Source organism: Leuciscus leuciscus (assembly GCF_965113295.1).
Source record: "Leuciscus leuciscus genome assembly, chromosome: 10".
NCBI classification, from domain to species: Eukaryota; Metazoa; Chordata; class Actinopteri; order Cypriniformes; family Leuciscidae; genus Leuciscus; species Leuciscus leuciscus.
In genome coordinates, this window is record NC_138734.1 from 38236136 (window position 1) to 38262559 (window position 26424).

General features: G+C 38.0%; 2 protein-coding genes across 2 annotated transcripts in view; one reads left to right on the forward strand and one right to left on the reverse strand.

Annotated features, from left to right (window-relative positions):
* Positions 1-26424, reverse strand: part of LOC309508066 (uncharacterized protein) — a 231270-nt gene that overhangs the window by 152111 nt on the left and 52735 nt on the right. The gene's annotated exons all lie outside the window — the stretch shown is intronic.
* LOC309507183 (arrestin domain-containing protein 4-like) lies at positions 6109-11801 on the forward strand. The gene is made up of 9 exons (XM_082181284.1): positions 6109-6130; positions 6472-6723; positions 6826-6889; positions 7180-7327; positions 7759-7861; positions 9193-9449; positions 9675-9834; positions 10016-10155; positions 11112-11801. The coding sequence occupies exons 2-9, from the start codon at positions 6480-6482 to the stop codon at positions 11130-11132; spliced, it is 1137 nt and encodes a 378-aa protein (XP_082037410.1). The 5' UTR covers positions 6109-6130; positions 6472-6479; the 3' UTR covers positions 11133-11801.

Consider the following 26424-nt stretch of genomic DNA (forward strand, 5'->3'; position numbering starts at 1 on the left):
AAGCGTTTGCTGCCTGGATGCACTAAATCAATCAATACATCTGCACAAATCTACAAAAACAAATTTGACTGGAAGTCATCTTTTTGTGCTCAGAATAATACAGTCAGATTTATATTGAACAAAATATATATAATTCAATATTATTGGCTTGTTTAGTACATTATGACTGAGCTGTTACATTTGAAATGCCTTTGAATAGATTGTTTACTGAACAAAAACATATGCTAATCTAAATTTAGTTTCACTTGACATTTTAATTTGCTCTGAAATAGGATTAAGAAGTTTTCCTGATGCTTTCTCTTAAACATCAGCATTCAACCGGAGTGAAAGCTGACATCAAACCATTTAAATACCCCCTTCCCACCTCAACTAACCCACTATAAAAGTTAAACTGTGTGTGTGTGTCTATAGGGGGATATAAGAATTCTTTCCTAATTAATTCCTCTGCCCCACGTAACCCTCAGACTATTCGTAATCCAGAAGGGAACATCTTTATTGATCTTGGGAACGCTTGAGTAGACTCCCAATGCTTATCTCAGCATAAAAAGCATCTCTTGTGACGAGCCACGATTTAATTAGATGACAATCACTGTTAACAATGCACTGCCTACATCACAAAATTTGCACATTGTCGCTGGCAGTGATAAATTTCAGCTGCTCGGACAGGGACAATTCACATCCTGGAATTAACTCTTTCCATATGAGCAGGAATTTCAAAGGAGCACTGCAGTTATTGTTAGCTAGGGAAAAACACACACACACACACACAATCTATGTTCCATACGCAACCTGTCAAAGCTGAAGCTGCAATTAAGTTTACCCAGCTGTAGATAACAGACTAAACTCTCTATACTTTATTAATGCAAGCTGCAAATGATGGTGAACGGTGATATTTGTCTGTTAAATCACAAAAAGTACAAAAGGGGCAATTTATTTATATTGCTTGCAATTTAATCGCTCATCCACAAGAGGGCAGTGCGTGTGATTATCTGCAACATGAAAATATCTGAAAAAATCTACTTTTCAAAAACCATATACAAACAAAGATGACAATTCATTCATATATCAATGGCATACTTTAATTTGTATATGTTCAGATATGTCAAAATTGTATTTCATTATTATTCTTGCTCTGACTCAGACTCTATAATCTCCTTTCTTTTCCTGTTATGATCTGTTATAATCTCCTTTCTTTTCCTGTTATGATCTTTATGTACTTGAGAAAGTGTTGGGGTAAAAAAAAAAAAAATTTTTTTACGGAAAAGGGGGATGTTTTAAGATATGTTTATGTGTGATCCAATCTTTTTAAATAAAAATAAAATAAATAAAATAATTGAAAATAAATTGTTGAGAATAATAAAATAAATATTTCATGCATCCTGATCATACTGCAAAATTAATAGACCAAAAACTGCAATTATTTCAACAGTTTTAAATTATTAAATTATATAACTGTTTAGTACCCTGAAACTAAAATAGATCATACTGTCAAACACAGAGAAAAGAATCTGTCAAATGCAGGGATACCTACTAAAAATAAGAATTCATCAAATTAAGAATAGCTACGTGATATAACATCAACAAATGATGTGCATGATGATGGCCACCTCAGCTGTCATAAACGCCTCCCAACACTTCATATTTTTAAACTCATTAAAATGTGGGCACACAATCTTTCATCCATATTAACGGGACATTTTGGCAAAAGCTTTCTCTGGCCAAGTGACTCACAATCTGACCACACATTACAAATTCTCAGCCCCAACTAAACACGCCACTGTCAAAAAAGAAAGAAAATTGTCGAGCCACGGTACAGTATTTTTTGGAAAGCAGGGCATAGGTGAAGGCCATGGGCTAATGGCAATGAGGGATTTGTCAGTCATCCTAACATTTAATAATCCCTGGCTCTCCATTTTCTGCTGTTTGTTTATATTAACCTCTGGTTGAACCCACTTTAGAGGCAGCCTCTGTGCCAGAAAGTTCACTGAACATTCAGCATGGAAGCGGAGAACATGTCATCTCGAATCTATTAGCCAACAGGGGAGATTGCAGCAGTCCACGCACCCCACACACACACACACACAACTCGCATACACTCTAGGTAAGCTGCAAAACCTCACATTTCTGTACTGATGGCGCCTGTAACTGAGATTATTGCATTCTATGACCTGATTCTGACCTCTCTTTTTCACTCATGCTGAATAATCATATCAAACAATGCAGTACATCTAACCGTTACTGCTTTCTACCACATTCAGTACAGTTCTCTTGTGCCATCATGAATGGCTTTAACAGTCTTGCTTTTATTGCATTTGCTGTCTTGGTAAATTAGAATGATCTCAAACGGCTTTAGGTAAGCAACATCTTTCGAGTTGCACCTGGAAAGATGCACTTGAAACTGGAAAAAAATTCCTCAGGATTTACTTTTACTATTTGGAGTTGTATTAACTAAAATAGAAAGTAATATGTAATCATAAACACTGGTAATCACCTGAAAATTTCAGAGAACATATGGCTCTATGTATTACTATGGGGTTAGAATTGTTGCATTATTCCAAATAAATAGATTGAGACTCACAAACAAATGTAAAGAGATTCACAAAAATTGAACAAATTCACAAATAAATAGATTAAAGATCCACAAATAAATGTAAAGAGTTTCACAAAAATGTATTAAACTCACAAATAAATAAAAATGAGATTTTCAAATAAAATAATTATAATTTACAAATGTGTTTTATGTCACAAACACAACTCTGCCTGGCATTTATTTGTGAACCGGTTTCTGTACATTTGTAAATCGCATCTGTGGATTTTGAAACACTTCTAGCGTCGACGTGCAGACAAATCCACAAATAAGTGGAGTCCACCCACCGTTTCCCCAAGCCAATCAGATAACGGCCACATTGAGCTGGCCAATCGTAGCATGTTCTCACTACAACAAATCATGTTAGACTTTACGATCAGGGTGGTCTTGCCCTCAAATAACTTTGCTCGTTCATTTGCATTGGCTCAAATAGGAAGTGTAAGGCTAAGGCCCATAAAATTGCTTCAGTAAAATATGTTTAAAATTGGGATTTCGTTAGAGTTATGGACTTCGTTAGACCATTAGACTGTGTATCAAGCCAAGACACATTTTTATGAGCCTTTGAAAATGCCGCTTAACTCTCTGTTATGGGAACAACGCGTTATGGAAGTCACGTTATTCATGATAGAACAGCAAAGCATCAGTAAGTTGCGGACTATTGAATAACTGGATTCAACCTCCCCAACCTTTTCCCACTTCTTCAGTCAAGTTTTAAATCTAAGCTCCATGAGCATTAAATATGTTAAATAGTATTTTCAATATTAAATACCTGTCCTACGATTCCCTTTGTTTGTAGAGAATATATGGGTTATTTTTAAACATGTGACATGTTGCCTTCCAATGTCATGCATTTAAAAGTGAAAAGCCCAGAAGACAAGCGATTTGCATTTATTTATCCGTTTAAACACTTGATCACACAAATATTTCATATGAATCAGACTTAATCATTTTTTGTATTGTAAAAGATACTTACAGCATCCAAAATAAATGCAAAGATGTATTTTTCAGCATTGCTCGTACTGATACATCTTCAATCATGGTCATTTGGTATTCTACAGAATATTTATGTCCTATAGCTAGCTATTTGTCACCACGATTGTGATTTAAAAGACAAAATCATCCGTTTTGCCATTTCTTACATCGTGTCTACCCCGTGCGAGGCTGTCTATACTGGACAAAGCAAATACGCAAATGATGTGTCCTCCGTGTAGTTGCGTGTAGTAGTAATGAAGCGCCCATAGATTACAGCATAGATTATAGCGAGAACGTGCTACAATTGGTCCGCTCAATGTGGCCGTTATCTAATTGGCTTGAGTAAACGGTGGGTGGACTCCACTTATTTGTGGATTTTTCTGCACGTCGACGCTAGAAGTGTTTCAAAATCCAGACAGAGGCGGCCTTACCTATGTTTCACCCGTTTCAATTGAAACAGGCCCCGCCCTCCAAGGGGGGCCCCAACAGACCAGCAAAATCCCATTCATTTTCTCCGTAGGATATTGATTTTCAGCCATAATGTCTAAACCATCCAAGGTAAATTGACCACGAGCTACGAGGTTGTGAAACGAAAGTTTCTGCTCCTATAAAAGCCACAAGGTATGAAATCAACCTTGTTATTTGCGATCTTCTGGAGAAATACTACACTACCCACAATTCTAAGCAAAACACTGACGTCTCTGATTGGTCGAACTCGCGCCGCGGTTACCATGGTGACGTTTACCGTCCCCGCGAACGGCGCAGTGCTGAAATAACGTTATTTATGATAAGTTCGGTTCAGTGTCAGTCAGACACTTTTTCTTCTTTGCTTTTGTTAAATAATTCAAGTTGAGGGGATGTTTGAGCTGTCTTTTTTAAGTCAGCCCAGACAGCTGAAAATATACTGTGCAAATCTATTTAGCAGTGAAGTTGCCCTGCGTGAAAGGACGAGGCTTATTCCAACGTAAAACGCTGTAGAATTGTATATAGTTTTAATCAAATAAGGTTGGATTATTTCTATGTTGAGCTGCCTGTTCATGAAGCTGAAAGTGCACGTAATAAAATAATATACCATTGATGCGAACCAACAGGAATCCTTGCTTTTTCTGCTCTATTATGTTTATGTTTTATGTGGGTAGGGCCCCATATTAGTTATTGAAAAGGGCCCCCAGATGCTTAAGGCCGCTGCTGAATCCAGAGATGCGTGAGGGGATTTACAAATGCACATTTTTATTTGCAAATCTGATTTTATTTATTTGTGAGTTTTATACATTTTTGTGAAAAAAATCATTTTGTCATTTATTTGTGGATCTTAATCTATTAATTGGCGAATTTGATACATTTTTGTGAATCTCTTTACATTTGTTTGTGAATCTCAATCTATTTATTTGGAATAAATGCAACAATTCTAACCCCATATATTACCGGTAATATTGTACTGAGAACATAATGCAGTAGACATAGTGTTGTGTAGGTTTATATACTGACCATTGGGTGGTGATAAAGAGAAGACACTTCTGGAGAGGAGATATCTTAGCTACATGTCCTCAAGGTTGGATGTTTGCTGATCCAAGATAAGTTTAAGAATTGAGGTGATTAAAAAAAAAAAAAAAAAAAAAAAACTTCCTGTCAATAGAAAAATTCGAGTTAAGTGCTACTTGCATCTCAACTGGAAAGCCTTGTAAACCATTTAAATCTGACAAATTAGCCCGTGTTCCCTTAAACACTTTAATATGACTGTACAATTGAATGGACGTTTATCAGTAACATAATTGCATATCAAAATCATACTACGTCCTTGGAAAATGTAAAATACAACATGTTAGTAGTCCCATGGTACTTTTTAAGGTGAAGCCAATGCCCAAAAGTGCATACATCAGAAATTTCTGTTCATTTGTGATGGATATCTTTCCAGAAAGTGGTGAACATGAGTAACGTTAGGCAACAATTACAAACAACAATGCAGCAAAATGAATATACTCTAGTGTTGTGAACAAGCGGGAAGATAATAACAAACCTTTCATTAGCTCTGTGGATAGTTGTTTGGCAGTTTCTTTCTAGTCGTCAGAAAGGCCTCTGACATAAATAACGGCTCTGGGTTTGGCTGCATGAACACCAAAGCAAGCAAGCTGATTGGCTGTGAGTCAGCAACTGACCAATCAAAAAATGTACACGTAATGTCGCTGGCCTTATATCAGCTAATATTCGTGAGCTCGACTTATAAATTTGTGTCCACAGGAAATATTAAATATTTTGTATCTAAATAATGCAATTGTTAAATATAAATAAATGTAATATTTGTATAATTGTAATCAAATATTTCATTTTGTGGGAGGGGTACTTTTATTTAACTCCGCCTTTTATTTAATTTTTATTTACCCTCTTTATATATAAAGTTTCTGTTTCTGATGCTGCGGTATTGTTGAAAATGTCTGTAGAATCGAATGACAGAAGCATCCAGATGGGAGGGGATAGTGCCTGAAAGAGATGCAAATCACTCCATATAAATAAACACTGGGCGTGGCTTGCAGACAACCTGAGTCGGGCGTGTGCTGCTGCAGCATGAGCATAGTGAGAAACAATTCGAAGGAATATACAATGAATGTTTATTTATGTAATGCCTTTTAAACATTGCCTGAAAGTGTTTAAAAGTCACTTTATGCGTCTTTATAAAGTTATGTAGATATTGGCTATAGCCTATAGTAGCTTAATGTCATGTTGGACACGCGATTAGATAAAGTGTGTGTGTGTGTGTGTGTGTGTGTGTGTGTGTGTGTGTGTGTGTGTGTGTGTGTGTCTATGTAGTGGTAGCATTTTCAAAATATCGATGCTGATACAATAATCCAGTATTGCAATGAGATAAACAATATGTGTGTTTTTCCTATTGAAATGTACTCTTATGCACTCCCCAGAAAGCAAGATGACACATACTGAAGGAAAATCACTGGATTTGATTCTTGACAACACTGATCAGAGAGATGGTTACTGCTCTGGTGAGGTAGTGGCTGGACATATTTCGCTCAAAATTTTTGAAGCCACCACAGTCAAAGCCATGAAAGTATTACTGAAAGGATATGCTCAGGTGAGTTGGATGCACAAACGGTCCCGCTGTTCCGAAGAGAGAAAATATCTCTCCTTATCCAAGACACTTTTAGCATCAACAGGTAGGCCTGCAATTACTCATGATTTTTTGTCATGATTGAAGTGTTAACTGTTGCATTGCCTTTGAACTCCTAGTACAGTTTGAATTATTAATATTTGATTAGGTCAAGACCTCATCCTTCATAGTGGCATGTATGAGATCCCTTTTGAACTACAACTACCTCAGAGGTAAGTTAAAATGTTTGGCAGGGCTATTCCAAGCATGAGTCGGGGCCCAGTGCAAGTTTTTATGGCACCGTTTGATCAAATCACTTTATAAAGTGTGAGACCCGGTGCACACACCAGTTTCAGTTGTTTAGGCCTAACATAAAGGCAGCAAAGATTATAAGATAATTGCAAACAAACATGTATACATTGTGTGTATATATTATATATTGTTGTATTAATTGTAGTTCAAAATAAACTCTTGTTACACCTATTCAGAGCACTGACACTGCACATTTTTAATTGTCTCCTAGTCCCTTGGTTTCCTCGTTCTCTGGAAAACATGGCCGTGTTTACTACATGGTGCAGGCAGTTTTAAAAACACCATTTCATGAGAATCAACGTGTTTGCAGAGAACTTTGCATCATCAATCCTATTGATGTCAGTATGCCAACGTTAATAGTGAGTACATCAAAAATGCCTTCTGTTTGCCTTCGCATACCCATTTTGAAGTGTGCATCCAATGGACAATGTACTATCCATGGGAGAGAAGTTGTGAATAGCAGTCAATGTTGTAGGTCACATGATGCCAGATGTAGTACATTCTGACTTCATTCATACTATATAGAACATACTTTTTTTGAATGGCTGCAAAGTTAGTTCCTCTTCTAATGTAGTACAGTACATTACTCAGACAATATGAGATTTTAATGCACCTGAAGAGTTTAGTATCAAACCTTATTAACACACCTGCTAATCAAGGTATCGGAATCTCTTGAAGGCACATTAGCATCAGTTCAAAATTAAATGTAGAATTGATGTAAAATCTGAAGCAAAGAAGTACTGCATTAGAGAACATCCTCCTGACCTCTGACTCAGAGTTGTCATTACAGTATCCAGTGTCACAAACCTGTAAGAAGATGATCGGCTGCTGGATCTTTACGTCAGGTCCCATCTCACTGTCTGTCAGCATAGACCGACAGGGCTATTGCAATGGTAAGATAAAATAAGTATGTTTTTATGAGCTTTGAAGCTTTCTGGGTGTGACGGGATGACAGTATTTGAATATTGTAGGTTTTTGCTTAACTAAAGTTAGCCTAAGGTAACAAAGTTACCAAACGTAACCAACAATTTGGGGTCAGTAAAGAAAATGCTATTCTTTTGAACTTCCTATTAATCAAAGAATCCTGAAAAAGTATGTATCATGGTTTCCATGTTTCTTGAGCAGCAAATCCGCATATTAGAATTATTTCTGAAAGATCATGTGACACTGACAGCTGGAGTAATGGCTGCTAAATAATCTGCTTTGTCATTACAAGAATAAAATGTATACACTCCTTAGGCAAAACAAAATTTAAATAAAATGGGCCATGCCCAATATGGCTAAACACTAAGCTTTTAAAGGTCTTGACCACAAATTATTGGTCAGAAAATGCGCAAAATTTAAGCCAATGCACTACTTAAAAAGCCATTGCTGTCTCAGAAAAACATCAAAGACCGAATTAAGTTTTTGCCAGAATATGGGAGAGATGAATCATAATGAAACCCAAGTTGCACGGCTCCAGAGCGGTGTCTTTGAAAATCTGCTGAGAAATACAATAATAATAAATGCATCTCTACCCCAGTGAAGAGTGGAGAAAGTGTCGTTGAGTGGGGAGCCTTTTTAGCTGCTGGTATTGGTGAGCTACTTCACTGTGGAAAGTAATTTAATGCTTTGGGGTAGAGGCGAATATTGCAGGATGGCTTGCTTCCCACTAATGAAAAGTTGTTATCTAAAGAGGAATGATCAGAAGATATTTTTCAACAAGACAATGCTTCTGCCCAAATTGCAACCAAGAAGTGGCTTGAGAACAAGTCCATCAGGCTCATGTTTTGGTCTGGTCAGAGTCCAGATTTGAACCAAGAATATTTGGTCTCATATTAAACTCAAACGAACTGGGAGACATTTTTCAAATACTCATGAACCGTTTGAAGCCATTAACATTAAGTGGAAGTTGGGGAAGTCTGTTCCGTGCTAATTGTTTTATCTAGGCTGCAGTATTTGTTGTAATTCTTCCTAATTCCCTGACAAGAGATTTGTGATTTAAAATGGTTAAGACCATTAAAAGACTACTAAATATTTTTGTCTTGGCCCAAAAACATATGTCTGGGTGGATCATTATCAGATCCAAGGTAAACTTATGATTCCACAGAGTTTATTTCAAGGGATATGACTGCTTAGCAATTTTCTTCCATGCTGCTGCAATAGCAATGTTATTTTAAATAATTTGGTTTTCATCTTGTGTGAATTTTTTTTTCTTTATTTCTTTTTTTTTCTTCTTCTCTAGGAGAATCAATCCCAATCTGTGCTCTGATTGAGAACCTCTCCTCTCGTCTAGTTGTGCCAAAAGCAGTGATATACCAGATACAGACCTATATGGCAAAGGGTAAAAAAAAAATCATCAAACGGGTGGTTGCCAGTGCTAGCGGAAATGTAGTGCCGTCTGACTGTTCCAGCAGGTGGAATGGAAACGAATTGAAGATTCCTCCAGTTTCTCCATCCATTCTGAATTCAGACATCCTGAAAGTGGAATATTTGCTTTCAGTATGTAATAATTTTATGATGATTATGAAGGATTTCTTTTTTTTTCTTAGTCAGTGTTACCAGTCGTTTTAATAATATTCTGATAAGCATAGTATAGATGTAAATACATGTTGATTTACTAGTAATTATAATAATTTCTATAACCTCTACTAGCTAATATAGCTATGTATTTATAAACACCATTTATATGAATCTTTATTCTATACGTTTCTTTCTCTTCTAAAGGTTGTTGTTCAGATACCAGGTGCCAAAAACCTAAAAGTACAGCTTCCACTGGTTATCAGTACCGATGGTCATTGCAGTCACAGTTTTTACACGAGCAGGGACTCCATTATGGACATGAGCTTGCTGTACCCCAGGTTTACCCTACCAGATGTAGCTGAAGGTATGGTGCGAATGTATTGATGCGGTGAATGCAGCTAAACTCTGCAAAAAAAGACACATCCTCTCACTTTCAACTGCTTTTATTTCCAGAAAATTACTTAACATATATGCATAATTTGTTCATATTAGTTCAAATGTGTACATGCATCTTGTTTTTTTTTTTATGATCATTTGCCTGACAGCCCCACCCAGCTATGCAGAGGTTGTGTCAGAGGAACAGTTTGAAGAGCACAGAACTCCACAACCGGACTGGCTGTTGAATGGCCCAGAAATCGCTTACATTCAGCAGTTCCGCCTCCAGCCTCCTCCCTCTTATTCAGAGGTCAGTCATTTCTTCATCGTTCCATTCTTTGTTACACCTTTGATAGTGTCTATGGCTGCGTTTACACTTGGCATTAACATGCGACCTGTATCCGGATGTTGTCCACATACACATTGAAAAGACAAGTGTAAACGCCCTTCTGATCGGATTCCGATCAGCGTGTCCAGGTTCGGAGGTAGTCGAGGACGCATTGTGATCGGATCTCTGTAATGTAAACGCAATCCAGCCATCGTGTCTGCATTCACAGGTGGACGTCACACAAAACCTGTGTAACCACTGTCATTATTCCCCCTCCTCTCTCCAGGAATTTCTGCACGTAGCTGTGTGGTTTTGCGATACAGTCGAGTGCGAAGTACATCACAAATATACTGAAATGTTTGCTTTCGCACTCTAAAGTTGCAGAACCATTAATTTTCTTTAAAGAATGCCCATTTTTGCCACCACAGCTGGCAACTACGTTTCTCTATACCGTTTCCATTACGGCATCTATCCACATTATTAGTACTTGCAGCCTCTTCTTCCACCTCATTTTGCGAGATTTGTAAAATGTACCCCGACAGAAAACTGTTTTTAAAAGAAAATCGATCTGTTATCCAGATACAGAAGCCACTTGATGTGGACAGGTGTAAACGCACCGTGTCCTGATTGGCTTACGATCCGATCTGCTTGATCGGATCACGGTGATCGCATGTTAATGTTAATGCAAGTGTAAATGCAGCCTATGTCAGGGCTGTCCAAATTCGGTCCTAGAGGGCCACTGTCCTGCAGAGTTTAGCTCCACTTTGCCTCAACACACCTGCCTGGAAGTTTCTAGTATGCCTAGTAAGACCTTGATTAGCTGCTTCAGGTGTGTTTAATTGGGGTTGGAGCTAAACTTTGCAGGACAGTGGCCTTCCAGCAGCAGGATTGGACACCCCTGGTCTATTTCATATTATCAAGCCTTTGTCACATTGCAGATTTACCCAACTGAACACTGAACTGAGCACAAAAGTTTCTTTTGTGGAGAAGACCAAAGAACGATCTTGTCCCTACACATAGCATTTTCCCATTTTCTTTGGATTATGGATTGAATATTGCTTCTCTTATTGGTGAAATGTTTGTTCTGATGAGCACATCATGATCAAGGCTTGTCCACTTTGCAGCTTATTCTGACTTTCTGAAAAAAAAATGTCTTGACTCTTCTGTTTGTTGCTGTGACATTTACAATTTCAGATAAACTGTTCTATAAACTGCAAATAAAATGCATAAAACCTGTAAATGTTCTCTTTATAAATCAATCACACGGACTCTTCCCGTCCTATTGGCCAGAATTAACTGCAATGCCATCAGTCTAAAATCTGGAAACATCGTGATTTGGTTTAAGAAAATGTTCATTAGAATTTGTAATCATAATGTATGGTCACAATATTGTGATGTGTAAATATTTGAATCTGATTATGATGTGCTGCTTTAGGTCCAGGTTATCACCAGTATAGTTGCACTTGTAATATATATCTATATATATCTATATCATGTTTAGCTAAAAATCACAAAAATGGATAATTAACTGGAAAACAACCAGCTGAATGGGGTTATCTGGATTTGTAATGTTTTTCACAGCATTATAACTTAATGATCCATTTTTGTATGACTTAATATTATTTGGCTTTTCTGAAAACATCTTACTACTTTTTGTATGAGTATAATGTAAGCAATAAACTGAAATTCCCAGCTGTGGGAATCAAAATCCGGGGCAGAACAACTTCATTAGCACAAATGTTCATCAATAACCCCTCACAGTCTCGCCTGCCACCTCATTTGTCACAAGAGGCATTTCCTTTGAATGGGAAAGATTAGAATTGCATGAATAGTTGTTCATTCTTCATTCATTGTCAGATGTACACATACTGTATATGATAATGATGTTAAAATTAACATCTGAAAAAATACCCAAGTTTCAGAAAAGGTGCACAAGTGTAAAGAAATATTCACAGGATCACTTTTCACAGTTACATTAACTATAGCTTTATTGAATATTATTATATAATTACTGTACACAAAGTTAATAGTTACACTGAGTTTGCACTTACCGAATTTCACAATTATATTTGGATACAATTGCACATTTCTACCAACAAATAATGCAGTTTTCTGGCACATTTAGTGCCCATTTTGACATTCAAAGACAAAATTTCAATGTTATTGTACTGCATATCAAACAGTTTAACCAACAAAAAGTTAGTTTACTAAAGAAATGTTGCAAAACTAAGTCTCAGCAAAGCTAACCATTTTGTTTTTCTCACAATCTGTGCTTTACATCAGTTTACAAAATGCAACTGTCCCCTCAGAAGCAAAAGAAAACATCAACAAATCGGATAAAATGTACCTATTACTGAAAATAAATTTTCTGTAACCATTAAACACTTACTTTTCCCCCATATACCGCAACCAAATGAGCATACATAGGATGAAGACCTACCTTACAATATGTGTTTATTTATCTTGCTGTGTCTCAGTAGTCCCATAAAGCGGATTATTGGACCGGCGGATCCACCTGAACTCTGAGTGCCCTGAACCCTAAGAGATATCTCGGTTGAGATTTTATCCAAGTGTGAATGTGCAATATTTATAAGAAGTGTGAATTATTTAGCATTTGGCCGTCATACAGACAGTTTTTACCCTCTGAAATGCATCATTGATTTAAAAAAAAAAAAAAAAAAAAAAAAAAAATGAAGAGGAGGCTGAAATGAAAGATGTTAACCTCTATGTTAATATCATGTAAACTGTGTTACAGCAACATTCAGACCTTCCTCACCCTAAATTAACAATGTTCTACATTGAAACCATGTCTGTAAATCATTATTATGATTTTAGAAAATTGTGAGAATATGAACTCTGCCTTTTTGTTTGGTTGAATGGGGATTTAATGTGATCTTACACAGTTTTATCTTCTATCACCTCATATATTAAGACAGGACACATGGTTATACACGGAGATGAGTCGCACCAGGTTCCAAAAATCTTTGTTCAAGACGTAACGTCAATGTATCATCCATGTGCTGCTCATTATTTGGTCATTGTTCCATATCCTTCTCCGGCAGTATCCAGTGCAGTCAACAAAAGTCACTTTTCATTCAGTTCATTGATGCTTATCATTGACACTTCTATGTTCCCTGTTATTCAAGCAAACACAAATGAGCTCTTCACTGAAAATATAAGATACCATATTTCTACATCAAGCAGCTAAAACCAGAAGTAGTTTCAATATTAAGATACCTAACATAGCCACTTTTTGTGAGGAAAAAAAGTTTATCAAAGTTTTTAACTTTTTGATTGTAACTTTAATCAAACACTGCCCAATGAATTCGCATCACGTGAAGATGTGTGACAGAAGATTATTTAATCAAAAACGTTAACCTTCCCTACCCCTGACGTGTCGCTACTGTCTGAGTAGGTTCTACATTTGAATTCAAATTTACTTTCCGACCGTTAAAAAAGTGCAAAAGTTCACTTCCATTCATAAACCGTGGCCTCATGGGATAGTAAAGTATCCATTGAATGGGCACTTAAGAATCTCAGTGAAGAAGGTAATCTGGGGACTTTGCGAATACTATGTATTCGGACATACTACTCTTTAGACAAACTGTTTTTCAAATACTATATAGTAAGGAAGTATTCGATTTTGGACGTAGAGTGTGTCTCAGCAGAGGGTGGGGCTAAATATCCTCCACAACTGACTGCAAACTGGCATTCAGATCTGTGTCCATAGATAGCAATGCCCAACTTCGATCGATCAATTCCCGAAAGACAAGATCAAGACCCATCCTACTTTTTTTTTCTCATTCCAGAAGCCGTTTCATTCGAAAATATGTCACAATAAGGAAGAAAAGACTATTGCAACTGCTGTTTAATGCCGACTTTAAGAGAACATTCATTTAAAGTTATCTGGTCTTTAATAATGTTCTCAAAACGTTAGCACAAATACATTAGGCCTATTTATACATCATTCAGGGTATACATCAAGCGTGATCTGCGCCACAAGAGCGGTTAACACTAGACATGACAAAGCGACCGTTGTTGACATTTGTCCTTTGTGTCAGAAGTTGCGGGAGCGCTTGAAGTACGTCCAGTTGTGGGGAATTTGTTGTGTCGTATGACTGTTTCGCTCCACGCCGCGCCGCATCCAGTGTAGACAGCATTACTAATTATAATGGGTTCTGTTTGCTTTTGTCGCTTTGCGCCACTCGCATCTGGTGTAGACACTATGTCAGTGCTCGTACAACCAAGAAAAAAACATTTTTAAAACATGTTTTAAACATTGAATTATTTATTTTTTTAAACGCAGCAGAGAGGGATCTCATATAACAACCATTATAGTGTGGTCATATACACTTTTTAAAGATACACTCCACATGCAAATGAAAGGCAGCCGAGGATGCGGTTGAAGTGGTTCATTACACTCTGGCATTTATCTCATTTTATTTACATTTGTGTAATTTCTTTTGTCCACTCTCAAGTGTGATATGAAAAGCCTGTTAGCGCTATTCACTGGCTTAGCAAAAAGCAACCCAGCTGAGCGGACTAAAGACAGAGTAAACATTATGTTTCAGCATTACAATGCCGATAACTGCTGGAAGCCCCGGGTCTGTGGCAGATAAGAAAATGAGCTGACTGTCAACCGTCAAACACCAGGTCTCAAAAACGCCTCCACCTTTGTTTTGTTTGTTCCACCACTTCCACCAAAGCTTTGTTTGTTTTCATGGGCTTAGCAGAAGCAAGTGGGGTTCTCGAATCAAGGACGCAGGGTCAAAGAGTTGTGCAGTGGGAAAGCGAATGACGCCACATGCTGTGATGCCTGAATTTCCCCTGTTCTTATGTATCGGGTTAAGTGAAGTCACTGAAGGTTTATCTGCCTTCATATTGCTCCCTGCCACCATCAATAAAACGCAACAATGTGTCTTGAAAAGTCAGCTTATAAAAGTTTCAGGAAACTCTGAGAGCTTAAGTGATCTTCCTCCGGCTCTGCGGTAGCCCTGCAGCAGCCAGGATGTCTGCTTATATTAATTTCACAGAGTTTAAGAGGTCAGCAAACTCATTTGGAGATTCTTATTCATTTATGAACCCAGCAACCCCCTGTTCTGCACCGCTCTAAGCTACAGGGCCTCAGATGCTTAAATTTACATGGAATATTATATAGTTAGGTGTGTGAAAAAGTATAGTGCTCTAGCTCAAGCAAGCAGATTAAGACTAAGCAATGCACTCAGAGATGACAGTCACCCACATTTTAATGAAAAGGCAGGTGGATGAACCTGTGTTTCATATGCTATGTTTTCCAAAGCTTTTGGATCATTGCTTCATCTAAAATTCAGAAGATTTCTAATGAGACAATGAGACTGAGAGAAAGCAGCTTAACAAGAGACCTGAGGAGAGCAGTCGGTGAAATAGAGTAAATGAGCTCCAAAGAGTGCAGATGAATTAATAATCTAGTGTACTGTTAGAAAATCTTATAATAAATACAATTTAAATATACATTATGGTGGTAAGGATGAAAAACTAAGCACTAATTTAGAAAAAGTGACTGTATTATATTACCGAAAATCATACCAATGCATTTAATATCTAAAAATCTAAAAAACAATGTGGATAAGAGTCATCAAACTTCGTCTCGGAAAACATCCATTCCTGTTCACGTAAAAATCCAACTCATCCCTGCTAACAAGATTTTCCTCTCATTTATTATTTTTTCCTATCTCCTGGAGTACTTTAGCATTGATATTATGGGGGGGGGATTAACGAAAAAGGATTTCGCCTTGTCCCAGAGCTAGTAATATAAAAAACAAATAACCATGAGATTTAGTCCATGAAAATGAGGCCCAAAGAGAACTGAACGATGCAGTGCCACAATAAAAAGCTCAGCCAAATCTTCTCTGATCATATTCATATTAAAATCTATTATAATTATATAGAGAGAATGAGATACTGTACAACACATTATGCTATTGTATCCTGCAAAAGATGGCAAGAGAATAAATATAATCATAATACATCTTTTTTTTTTACATTTTTGCATATACATTGAGACAGCCATGTGCTTATGATAGATAAATTAGAATTAACTTAGAATTTAGAATAAATTACAATACAAGAAAGCTTTTTCAATGGATATTGTAAATAAGTCTTCAGAACATAATATTTTCAGTTTATTTATATCTGTAATATTGAAATTGTTTAATGTTGTATATTTCGTGTGTGTGTGTGTGTGTGTGTGTGTGTGTGTGTGTGTGTGTGTGTGTGTGTGTGTGTGTGTGTGTGTGTGTGTGTGTGTGTGTGTGTGTGTGTGTGTGTGTGTGTGTGTGTGTGTGTGTGTTTGAAGAGCATGTAAACATTTCTCAGAGGGCACAGGGAATCTCATTGTCTTGCAGGTTTTCTAGTGGGAGTTCAGTTCCATCCATCTGAGACTTTATTTAGTTCTGTTGTCCTGTCTAGGTTCTCTCTGAACTGAAATCAGTCTGCCGGCCTCCCTGGGGATGACAGTAATGTCACATACCAGTTTGGCTCTCATATTTCACAAACAGGCCTCTACCTATTAAGGATGTCTACTTACCATGGAAAAGGTGTGTCCTTCACATCTGCAACCTTCTCATATTTTCTGCATAGACATATATGATTGTTCACAAACACACATATACGCCTGTGAGGAATACCACAAAAGCAAATACCAAACAGAGTGCACACATGTGCAAAGCTCACAAATGATAGATCTAGCTTCACTTAGACTGAACTATTATAGTTTATAACTAGCCTTTTTTTTCTGTGATTTGAGATAAAATGCGTAATTCTGGGCAACTATAAGAGAACAGCATTATTCTTGAAGTTTGAAAACATTTAGACTAGACAAAATATTTTACTAAAAAAAACATGTAAGGGGCTCTAAATCCCTTTCATATAACCCATTGCTATGGAGTTGGTTGGGGATTGTGACTTTCCCACACACAGGAGTTTAAGTGCCTACTTGCTACTTTAATAATTCACCTCCATCCACCTGCTCATCCATTACAGGCTGTCCACTCTGGTCACGCATTCTCTAAATCTGTCAGAATATTCTCGCAAGACTCTCTGTGCAGTCATTAAATCTATAAATCTTCAAAATACGGTGTGTTATGTTACAAAACTAATACTAGACATGTATTTGACATCTCATTCAAGGGTCTACGACAAATGGTGCGGGATGAGTTACGTGCCAAAATTCATACAGAAGAATATAGTTTCTATCATTTTATAGAAAAAAAACTATTGAAAAAAAAAAGCATGTGAGATAGTAAAAGTGTGCTACACTTTGCAAGCACCACTAATAATAATAATAATCAAATAATTGAACATCATTATTACATTTTTCTTTTGCTAAATTAGATATTGGGAAATGTAACATTTTTAATTACATTTCAATTTTAATACATTTTAATATATGTCGGGTAAGTAAATGCAAATGTGTGGTGTATAAACTATCAGGCTAATCTGGTATCTGTATTCTATGCATAAACTAACTCAACTAAAACAGACATTAATGGTCATTATACACTGCCTGGTCAAAAAGCAAATGCTTAGGAGTCTAGATTATTATTGCAGTGATTATTATGTTTCTCGCATGTTGTATGTTTGGCAACAGTTCTTCTAACCCTAATTAATGGCTCAAATTGTGAAAGAATGGTTGTAAGGGGGCTTGAAGAATCATTTTCACACATGATTTGGCACCTCTGAGTCCAGACCTTAAAGGGATACTTCAGGCTTTAGCATTAAGCTTTGTATTAGTAGAAAACCTGTAGTATTTTCGAATTACCGTGCTTTCTACCCTCATATCCCCCTGAGATGAGAGATTTATGTATTTTTTGTCTGGAAAAAAATCCTCCAATGACGCAAAAATCATGCGTCATCTGAGGATTTTTTGGCCAGAGGCTAAAGACTACAGCCAGTAGGAGGGGCTGTCCCGCATGTTTTCAACCCGCCCATATGGGATCTCACTCACAGAATGTACACATAGTATCAGCCGTCTTTCTTTTGAAGCTAAGCTAGCAGGCTCTTGTTCTGTGGAGAAAGCTGAGTAGTAGGGGTTACCATCCTCTATTTCCCGGACATGTCCGGCCGTCGAGATCGCCCAAAATGTCCGGGATTCGGCTTTTGCTTTCTGCAGTCGCCATTCATTGTTTACATGCACACCTTTTGTTTCAGTCTAACTGAATTCATTCCGATTGGTGAATCTGAATGTAGTGTTTACATGAACGCTAAACAAGTGATCGGTTGATGTGCGTTTTAACATTGCTAAGAAAATTCCCGCTCCTCCGTGAGAGATACGAGACGGAGCTTTGTCAGCTTTGTACTTTTCTGGCATCTCAGTAATCACGCCACCGGCCTCTCATCGTTCTCGCGCGCCCCTCAGCCTCGTCCTACTCGCCACAGTAAATATAATGAATGGCGACTGTAGAACGCAAAAGCCGAATTCAAAAATAATTTCACATTTCTTCTACATAAATGACCTATTTTAAATACACATTCATCTTTCCAGAGGTGAAGTATCCCTTTAAATTCATTCAAAGTCTTTGGGATGTGCTGGAGGAGACTTTACAGAGTGCTGGACTCTTGCATTGACCAAAAATTGGTCTTAATCTTGACCAAAATTTTATGCACCTCTTGATGTAAAAAAAATTGTTAGTTTATTTATTTTTTGTGAACACACTTAATTGACTGATTGATTGTAAATGATCATTTATTTGGTCCAATTGCACTTCAGTAAGTGAAGGAGATAGGAGATCAAAATACACTGTAGTGCCTTTATACTGTTAAGACATCAATGTAATTAATCAAGAGATGTGTTTTGGTGTTTCTCAAATGCCTTTTAAGGGTGCATTTCACCCTCATTACCCCGTTAAAGGTACATTTGCATCTAAATAATTGATGTTTTGAGTTTTTGTTAAGTTTGACTTAGTTTATTTAAAATTATAATTTCAGAACATCAAACACAAGCCATAATAAGCATGGTTCGAATTATTGGAGAGACACTAGAGAAGCAAACCCATCTATATTCTAGTGTTAAAAAAAGAGAACAAGTGCATGATTAATGATCTTACCTCTCTTTATTTCTCTTGAACCATACAGAAGAACAGCTCCACCTTGACCGCTCTATTAAATCGAAGAGCCAAAGTTATCAATCGAGATGTGGATGGACGGAGAGTCGTCTTTTTGCAGCGCCACGGCTCCTCTCGGCCCTAATGGCCCTCAATACACGGCAAAGCTAGTGAGAGAGATGTTGCTTCTACATTTTTGACTGATTATGCATTTTTTTTCTTCTCTGTTCTCTCTCTCTCTCTCTCTCTCTCTCTCTCTCCCTCTCTCTCTCCTTAAGCTATTCATAGAAGATAGATTCATCATTCCAATTTGTCAAGCCAGCGAAGTTTTCAATTAATTATGTTGCTGGAGAAGAGGCAGTGTGTGTATTAGGGCTCCCTGTCAGGACTCGTCTGAGGCCCCATTTACAGGACTCAAAATAAAGAGGTATCAGAGAGGTGGTTGGGCGCAGCAGTAATTAATTTGATGAATGCCTTAGCGGCGCAAATAGTGGCAGCCGCGTGTCTCTTCATCAGCCGCCGTCGCGGCAGTCACCCTGCTCAGTGCTAATTTGAGAGGGGCCGTCTCATCTGTGTAGCGTACGTCCTCACGAGCGGGCCTATTCTTCACATCCGGGCCGCATGTGGGGGCCTTATGTTTCCTGTCAGCTTTGTCCTTGGTGCCAAGCAACTTGCTCCACTTAATGCCCAGTTCTTTGACTTTGTGGCCTGAACTGGGTAATCGGGAGCCGGCGGGATTTATGGGGCCTGGGGGTGCCGTGTCCTTTGCTGGCTCCCGTTGTCGTTCTCCCCAAAGACAGATTAGTGAGACGGGCGGTCTCAGTCTGGCAGGTGGAACCGATGATGAGGGCGAACCTGTGCACCCTTATGCCAGAGATGATGGCGAAACGCACCAAGCATCTTTAACACAGCGGTGATGAAGAAATATGGTGCTGTTTGCAGTGAGCAACGATGGAGTCTCCAGCTCTGCGCTGGTGTAAGCGAGAGAGGAGAGGTGAGTCTGTTCTAAAATGATGGATCATATTATTGTGGTTAGGCAAAAGCTGGGCAGGCAGCTGTTTTGACAATGCGCACCATCAATGTCAACAGTCACCAAAACCTCATAGAGAAATAATTGGGCTTGTGCCACATAATTCAGGTTCAGATTTTCAAAAGTGAGGGGACCTCATTATAAATCAGGTCAGGCTCTGATGCAACACCATAAATCAAAGACAGACATGACCCAAACAATTAGATAATTACCACAGCCCCATGTCATCACTGTTTTAGCAAACCACTTTGGAGGTATAGGAGCGGGGTGGTAAAAGTGCTCCATAAACCCCAGCATAATTAGTCTGGAGCGAGACAAGGAGAAAGAGAGGTGAGATGAGAATAACAGAGGGAATTCCTTTTGGCTTGCCAGGCATATGATTGACATAATGTTACTTAATGCTTCAAAATACCATTGAGAACAATTGTATAGCATAGGCCGTAATGTCTTTAAAGTGATAGTTCACCCAAAAATGAAAATACTGTCAGTAATCACTCACCCTCATGTTGTTCCAACCCTGTAAGGCTTTCGTTCATCTTCGGAACACAAATTAAGATATTTTTTAAGAAATCTGAGAGCTGGCTCACTCCTCCATAGGCTTCTATGGGATCGAAACTTGCCGGCCCAAAAAAGTTATTAAAGACTTTGTTAAAATAGTCCAAGTGACTACAGTGGCTCAACTACAATGACAAGAATACTTTTTGCGCGCAAAAAAACCAACAAAAATAACTACTTTATTCAACTATTCATTTTCGTCTGTGTGGGCCTGAATGAATTCACGTAGCGTCTGGGTTGTACGTCACCACGTAGGCTCATTATTGGCCGATGCTGGTCGTGATGCGTGTGACGTACAACACAGACAGATAGATAGATAGATAGATAGATAGATAGATAGATAGATAGATAGATAGATAGATAGATAGATAGATAGATAGATAGATAGATAGATAGATAGATAGATAGATTCTATCCATCTATCTATCTATCTATCTTTAAATTATCTTCTTTTGTGTTCAACAAAAAACTCATACAGGTTTGGAACAACTTGAGGATGAGTAAATGATAACAACATTTTCATTTTGGGGTGAACTGTCCCTTTAAATAAAAATATATACCCCAATACCCACAAAAATTAAGATCAGTTGTTTTGAAACTATAAGTGAATGTAGACAAGACAACATTTAAAGAAAGATGAATTTTCATTTTTAGTGTTGTTAAATTATCAAAGATAAAAAATGTATTATGAAACATACATTTTCTATGAATGCTACATATCAGAAAGGTAACCTTAATGTAAAAAAAAAAATAGAACAAAGCATGTCTATACTGTATAGACTAAAATCAATAAATGAATCAATAGTTTTATTAAAGATTAATTTTAAGTGAGTGCTAGAGAACATTTTAAATAACCGATATTGACCGATACCAGTGGCGGCGCCAGGGAGGAGCTAGGTGGTGCTGTAGCTCCCCCTATAATAGCCATAGCACCTGCCCAGCACCCCCAAGAATTGTCTGTAATTTTTTATATTTATATTTTAATGTCATGTTTGAATAGTCTTTTTCATGTTGTTAAAAATAGGAATTAAATAATCATTTAAAAATCGCGAGCGGGCGCGGGCGCCGTGAGTGCTGAGCGAGCAGGAACGAGTAACGTTAGTGAGTTGTCGTCGAAAAATATGGATAAAGCAAAAAAGCTGTCGGGGACTAAAAATAGAAAAAGAAAGAGGGAAAAGGAGATGGCATGTCAATTGATGCGACAGCAGCTAAATAAGTGGATGGTGAAAGGCTACAGGTAGGATTTTGATTTGTGTGACGTCCAGGCATGTAGGCTACTGGCCATCGGGACTACCGGGAGATTCCCGGTGGGCCGACGTGCTTTTTGGGCCGATACATCTCTTTTTTTTCTTTTTTTTTTTACGGCCCATAAACGACGCCGTACTTCGGCGGCCCATGCGTTTTGTTTTGTTTAATTGGCGGCGCTGGGTTAGTGCCGGTGTAATGCATTGGTCAAAAAAAGTCAGCGTTAGTTGTTTTGTTTTTCTGACACCCCATGAAACACGTAGATCAGCGGCCCATTGGTTCTTTTCTTGATTGACACTGGGATGGCCCAATCACATCTTTAATGTGAATTAGAAATACTCTTTCAAGTATAGAAATTAGTACAAAACTAATTATGAAAGTTTCCTTTATTTTTCAGTGCATTTGTTTTACAATAGCCTATATGGCTATTACTATCATGGGATTAATATTATAACTATTATTATGTAGTAGGCTAGTGTAATGTAGACTGACACTGTAACTAAAAGAGGTTTGCATTTTTCTTTGTTTAATTTGCACACTGAATATGGGTTGGAGCTTTTAATTTTTAACTCTCAAAGTGCACCAGATTGATGATTGCCAAAATTGTTGCTGCATACCCCTCTGACACTGGGTAGTTGCGTCCCTGTCTATAGCCCTTGCGTTGAATACTTTTACATATATATACAGTATATATATGCTTATAGTCGTGGAACGAGTATAGTTAATGCGGGCGTGTACGCATGTGTATACCAAGGGTGGTCCGATGCGAACTCCATAATGAAACGCCCCAAAATTCAAAGCACCTTCTCTTAAGTGTTGAGCATCCCCATAGCACCTGCAACAGAAAATCTCTGGAGCCACCACTGACCGATACTATACCGATACTTGCATTCCTAGTAAAGATTACAGTGATTGTAATGAAAATGTTGAGTACGATTAAAGCGACAATTGACCGTTCGCAAAGACCCGCCCTTTAGTTACTGTTGCTATGTCCGACAAGCCATGCCGCTCTCACGCCAAACCATGTTCTCACGCAGTGAAAAATGCATTGCGGAGCAAAGAGGACACTGACAACGTGCTGACAGACAGGACAGAGTAGGTTACTTTTGATATGAAACAAAGTGTCAACTTTCAAATTTAGTTATTTTTTAAAGAAATTTAAACAATAAATACTGTTTTGTGGCTCTTTAATGTGTCGTGACAGATCGCTGTAGCGCCTCAGTTAAAGCTGCTCATGAAGCGATCATATCTTCCCTCTAGTTACTTTATAGCATTAAATAAACATGAATGAACATCAGAAGGAATGTTGTTTCAACCGTGGAAAGACGTCAGTTCACACTGTTTTTCAAGTTCAAATCCACCGACGTTAATCTATTAACTCTCCTGACTGCTTTGTCGGACAAAATGGTGGATTTGGCGGATTATGATTGGTCAGATCGCCTGTCAGTCAAACTCCCTGCGAAGGGTGAATTGTGATAATAAAAAGAAACATTGTGTTACAGGGATGGACATGTGGCAGTAGCAGGTGTTTTAACATAGTTCACCTTTCTCCCACAGATCTAACCTCTGTGATTCACGCTAGATTCGCTGGTACCTCCATATTTAGGAACCTATACTCGGTTTCACACATACTTGAATGTTTTTGTGGACTTCCACTGACCCCTAGTGTTCCACAACCCTATATCTCCACTGCCTGGTCCCACTCTTCCTCCAGAAAGCCAATTATTTCCTCATCCTGAGATTACCCCTCGTCATGGCTGCCATCTCAGATCCAGAGGCAGGGGTCCAATTGACCCCAATTGAAAGTGTCATTTTTCAGCACTGCCAAACTGCAGAGATGTTCATCCCACCCTAGACAGGGGGGCAGTGAGAGCAACACTTTCCTGCACCAACTGCTCAGCTTTATGAGCAGCTCCGTGTCCATACACACACACACACACACATCCTCACACTTGCCAAGGTTGGGACAGCATTGAGAAGGGCGGTCCTGTGCTTGTGTCAAGCCTGAGTGCAAGGAGCCTCTCAACAGCAGTCCAGAAATCGAGGTCACAGCACTGCAGCGAACCAAGCGGAACAGATTGTTGCAGAACCTCTAGGCTTTTGCAGACACGTGTTGATTCTGGCACAGTGTGCCCTGCTTTTTTTGTTCACCCTTTCCCCCTTACACACACACACACACACACACACACACACACTTCACATCTCCTCAGTCAAACTCCCTTGACTCCGGCTTTATAGAATATGAGGAAAATCTAAACTCCTCAACCGTGGCAGTGCCCCTTAAATATCTGCTCTACAAGCACTCAACACTGCCCTCCCTGGAGGCCGCAAGAAGGATCTGCCAAAGAACACTGTATGCTAGTCTACATCATCAGTCTTCATGCTAACTTTTAAAACACTCCATTAATGTCAGTGATGCTCAGAGGTTGCTGAAAGCTAAAGATGCCACTCATTCCCATGACAAATGTGAATGGTATACAAGACTCACTTGAAATCAGAGGTCATATCATTTTTTTTTTTAAACCTTAACCACTTATCCTTTTAATTAATTTTCACTGAATTATTAATACTTCATTAATATTTCATTCTCTGTGACATTTTTCTGACAACAAAAACTCAAATCACATGACAAAAAATGTAGTTAGTAGCCTAACGTAATCCATTAAATTACACATTGAAGGTAATATAATCTGGCTACGTTTCGATTACTTTTGGATTACTTCTGACTCGTTTATCACATTGAATTGAATAGGATAATATTGTACCATATTGATATAAAAATACAAAGAAAAAGAAAATATATTTCATTCTTATCAACAACATGAAGTGCATTATATTCAGTCAGGGTTTCCCAGACTGGGGTTTGAAAGTTCAATGAAAATCTAATCATTAAATAAATCATACAAATTTAAAATGAAAATAAATAATTTAAAATAATAAAATTATAATAAAAAAAAATGGAAAGAAAAAAAGCCTTTCAAACAATACATGTTAAATGACTTATGAAGTGAATTCAAATAATAATGAATGTGTTCGTCAGGATTTGATTCGATATGCAATGTTGAGAAAACACTTCTTAAAAGTTAAATGATTTCTGTAATTCCAGTGATCTAATGCTTTGTGGCTTCTCAATTCCCATGTAATTACAGCCACCTATAGTGGCTCTGTGTGTGCAATTTCACAATTTTTTTATTTATTTTTAAAGAAGAATTAGAGAATCAATAAATTATGAATGATTTACTGCCATTGTGTGAATATGTAATAATGAAATCAATACAAAAGTAACTAGTCTGTTTATCAATATTTTAAAGCTTAATATAATCTAACTACAAGTACTTAATTTTTGGAATTTGATTATATAATCCAGATGACATGTAATCAGTTACTACCCAGCACTGTGTGTATATATCATGTATCTTATACAGTATATTTCATTTTCCAGTGGTTCAGATCTTGGCATGTGTGACTTTCCCGCTTCTAATCAATCCACATTTCCCACAATAAGCTACATCAGCACAGCTGTCACTTCGGCTCGGGTCAGGGTTTTGTCAAAGCCATAGGTTTCAAAAGTGTTTGTCTCACTAGATCATTGTCAGTAAAACCTCTTTAAATAGATATTAAAATCACGTCTACATAAGTCCCATCTGTCGCGGTCAAAGCTGTACAGTAGATCGGCAAGGTTTTGAGGCACAATTGATCTTTTAATAATGTCACGACCATCGCGTGACCTGTCGAAGGGGCTATATTTGTCATCGCAGAGAAAAGGGAGGCTTTCAGGTCTTGTGTAAATGTGGCAAAGGGTCAGGTGATGCAAGATGGACACAAGTTCTCCTCTTTCTAAACTTATTTACCTTTTTAAAAGATATTAGACGTGATATCACTTGTGGCATTCTGTCATTATTGTCATTTTGCATGAGTGCCATATGTGAGTTGTGAACACGGTGACAGCAGATTGACCCAGGCTGCTGTTCACTTGATTGATATCTGTGCAGACAATGATCGTTCGGAGCTTTTTTATTCTCCCCCTTGTGCTGTGCTAGTTGGTCGGAGAGGGAATTGTGGGTAGGGGGAGGGCCGATATGGGGGAAAATGTCACACCAGGAAAGTCAGCGAGGCGTAAAGCCCTGCATGGGCAAGCGGGGGTCAGTGGCTTCTTTTTGCCCTCTCTGTGCCCTAGGTAAAATGATCTAAGTGATTCTGGAGCTCTGCCACTGAGCCGCTGAGCGAGAGACAGGCATAGTGTGAGGACGAACGCATGCAGAGAGAGACAGAGATTAGCATGGATAACAAACAACCACCTTTAAGTATTCTGGGTTCAATACAAGTTAAGCTCAGTCGACA

What these genes read in the sequence shown, in the direction of transcription:
- LOC309507183 (XM_082181284.1), top strand. Translation starts at nt 6,480, where the DNA reads ATGACACATACTGAAGGAAAATCACTGGATTTGATTCTTGACAACACT. An exon ending in GAACTACAACTACCTCAGAG is followed by an intron (nt 6,890 to 7,179) that starts GTAAGTTAAAAT and finishes ATTGTCTCCTAG; the next exon opens with TCCCTTGGTTTCCTCGTTCT. An exon ending in CCGACAGGGCTATTGCAATG is followed by an intron (nt 7,862 to 9,192) that starts GTAAGATAAAAT and finishes CTTCTTCTCTAG; the next exon opens with GAGAATCAATCCCAATCTGT.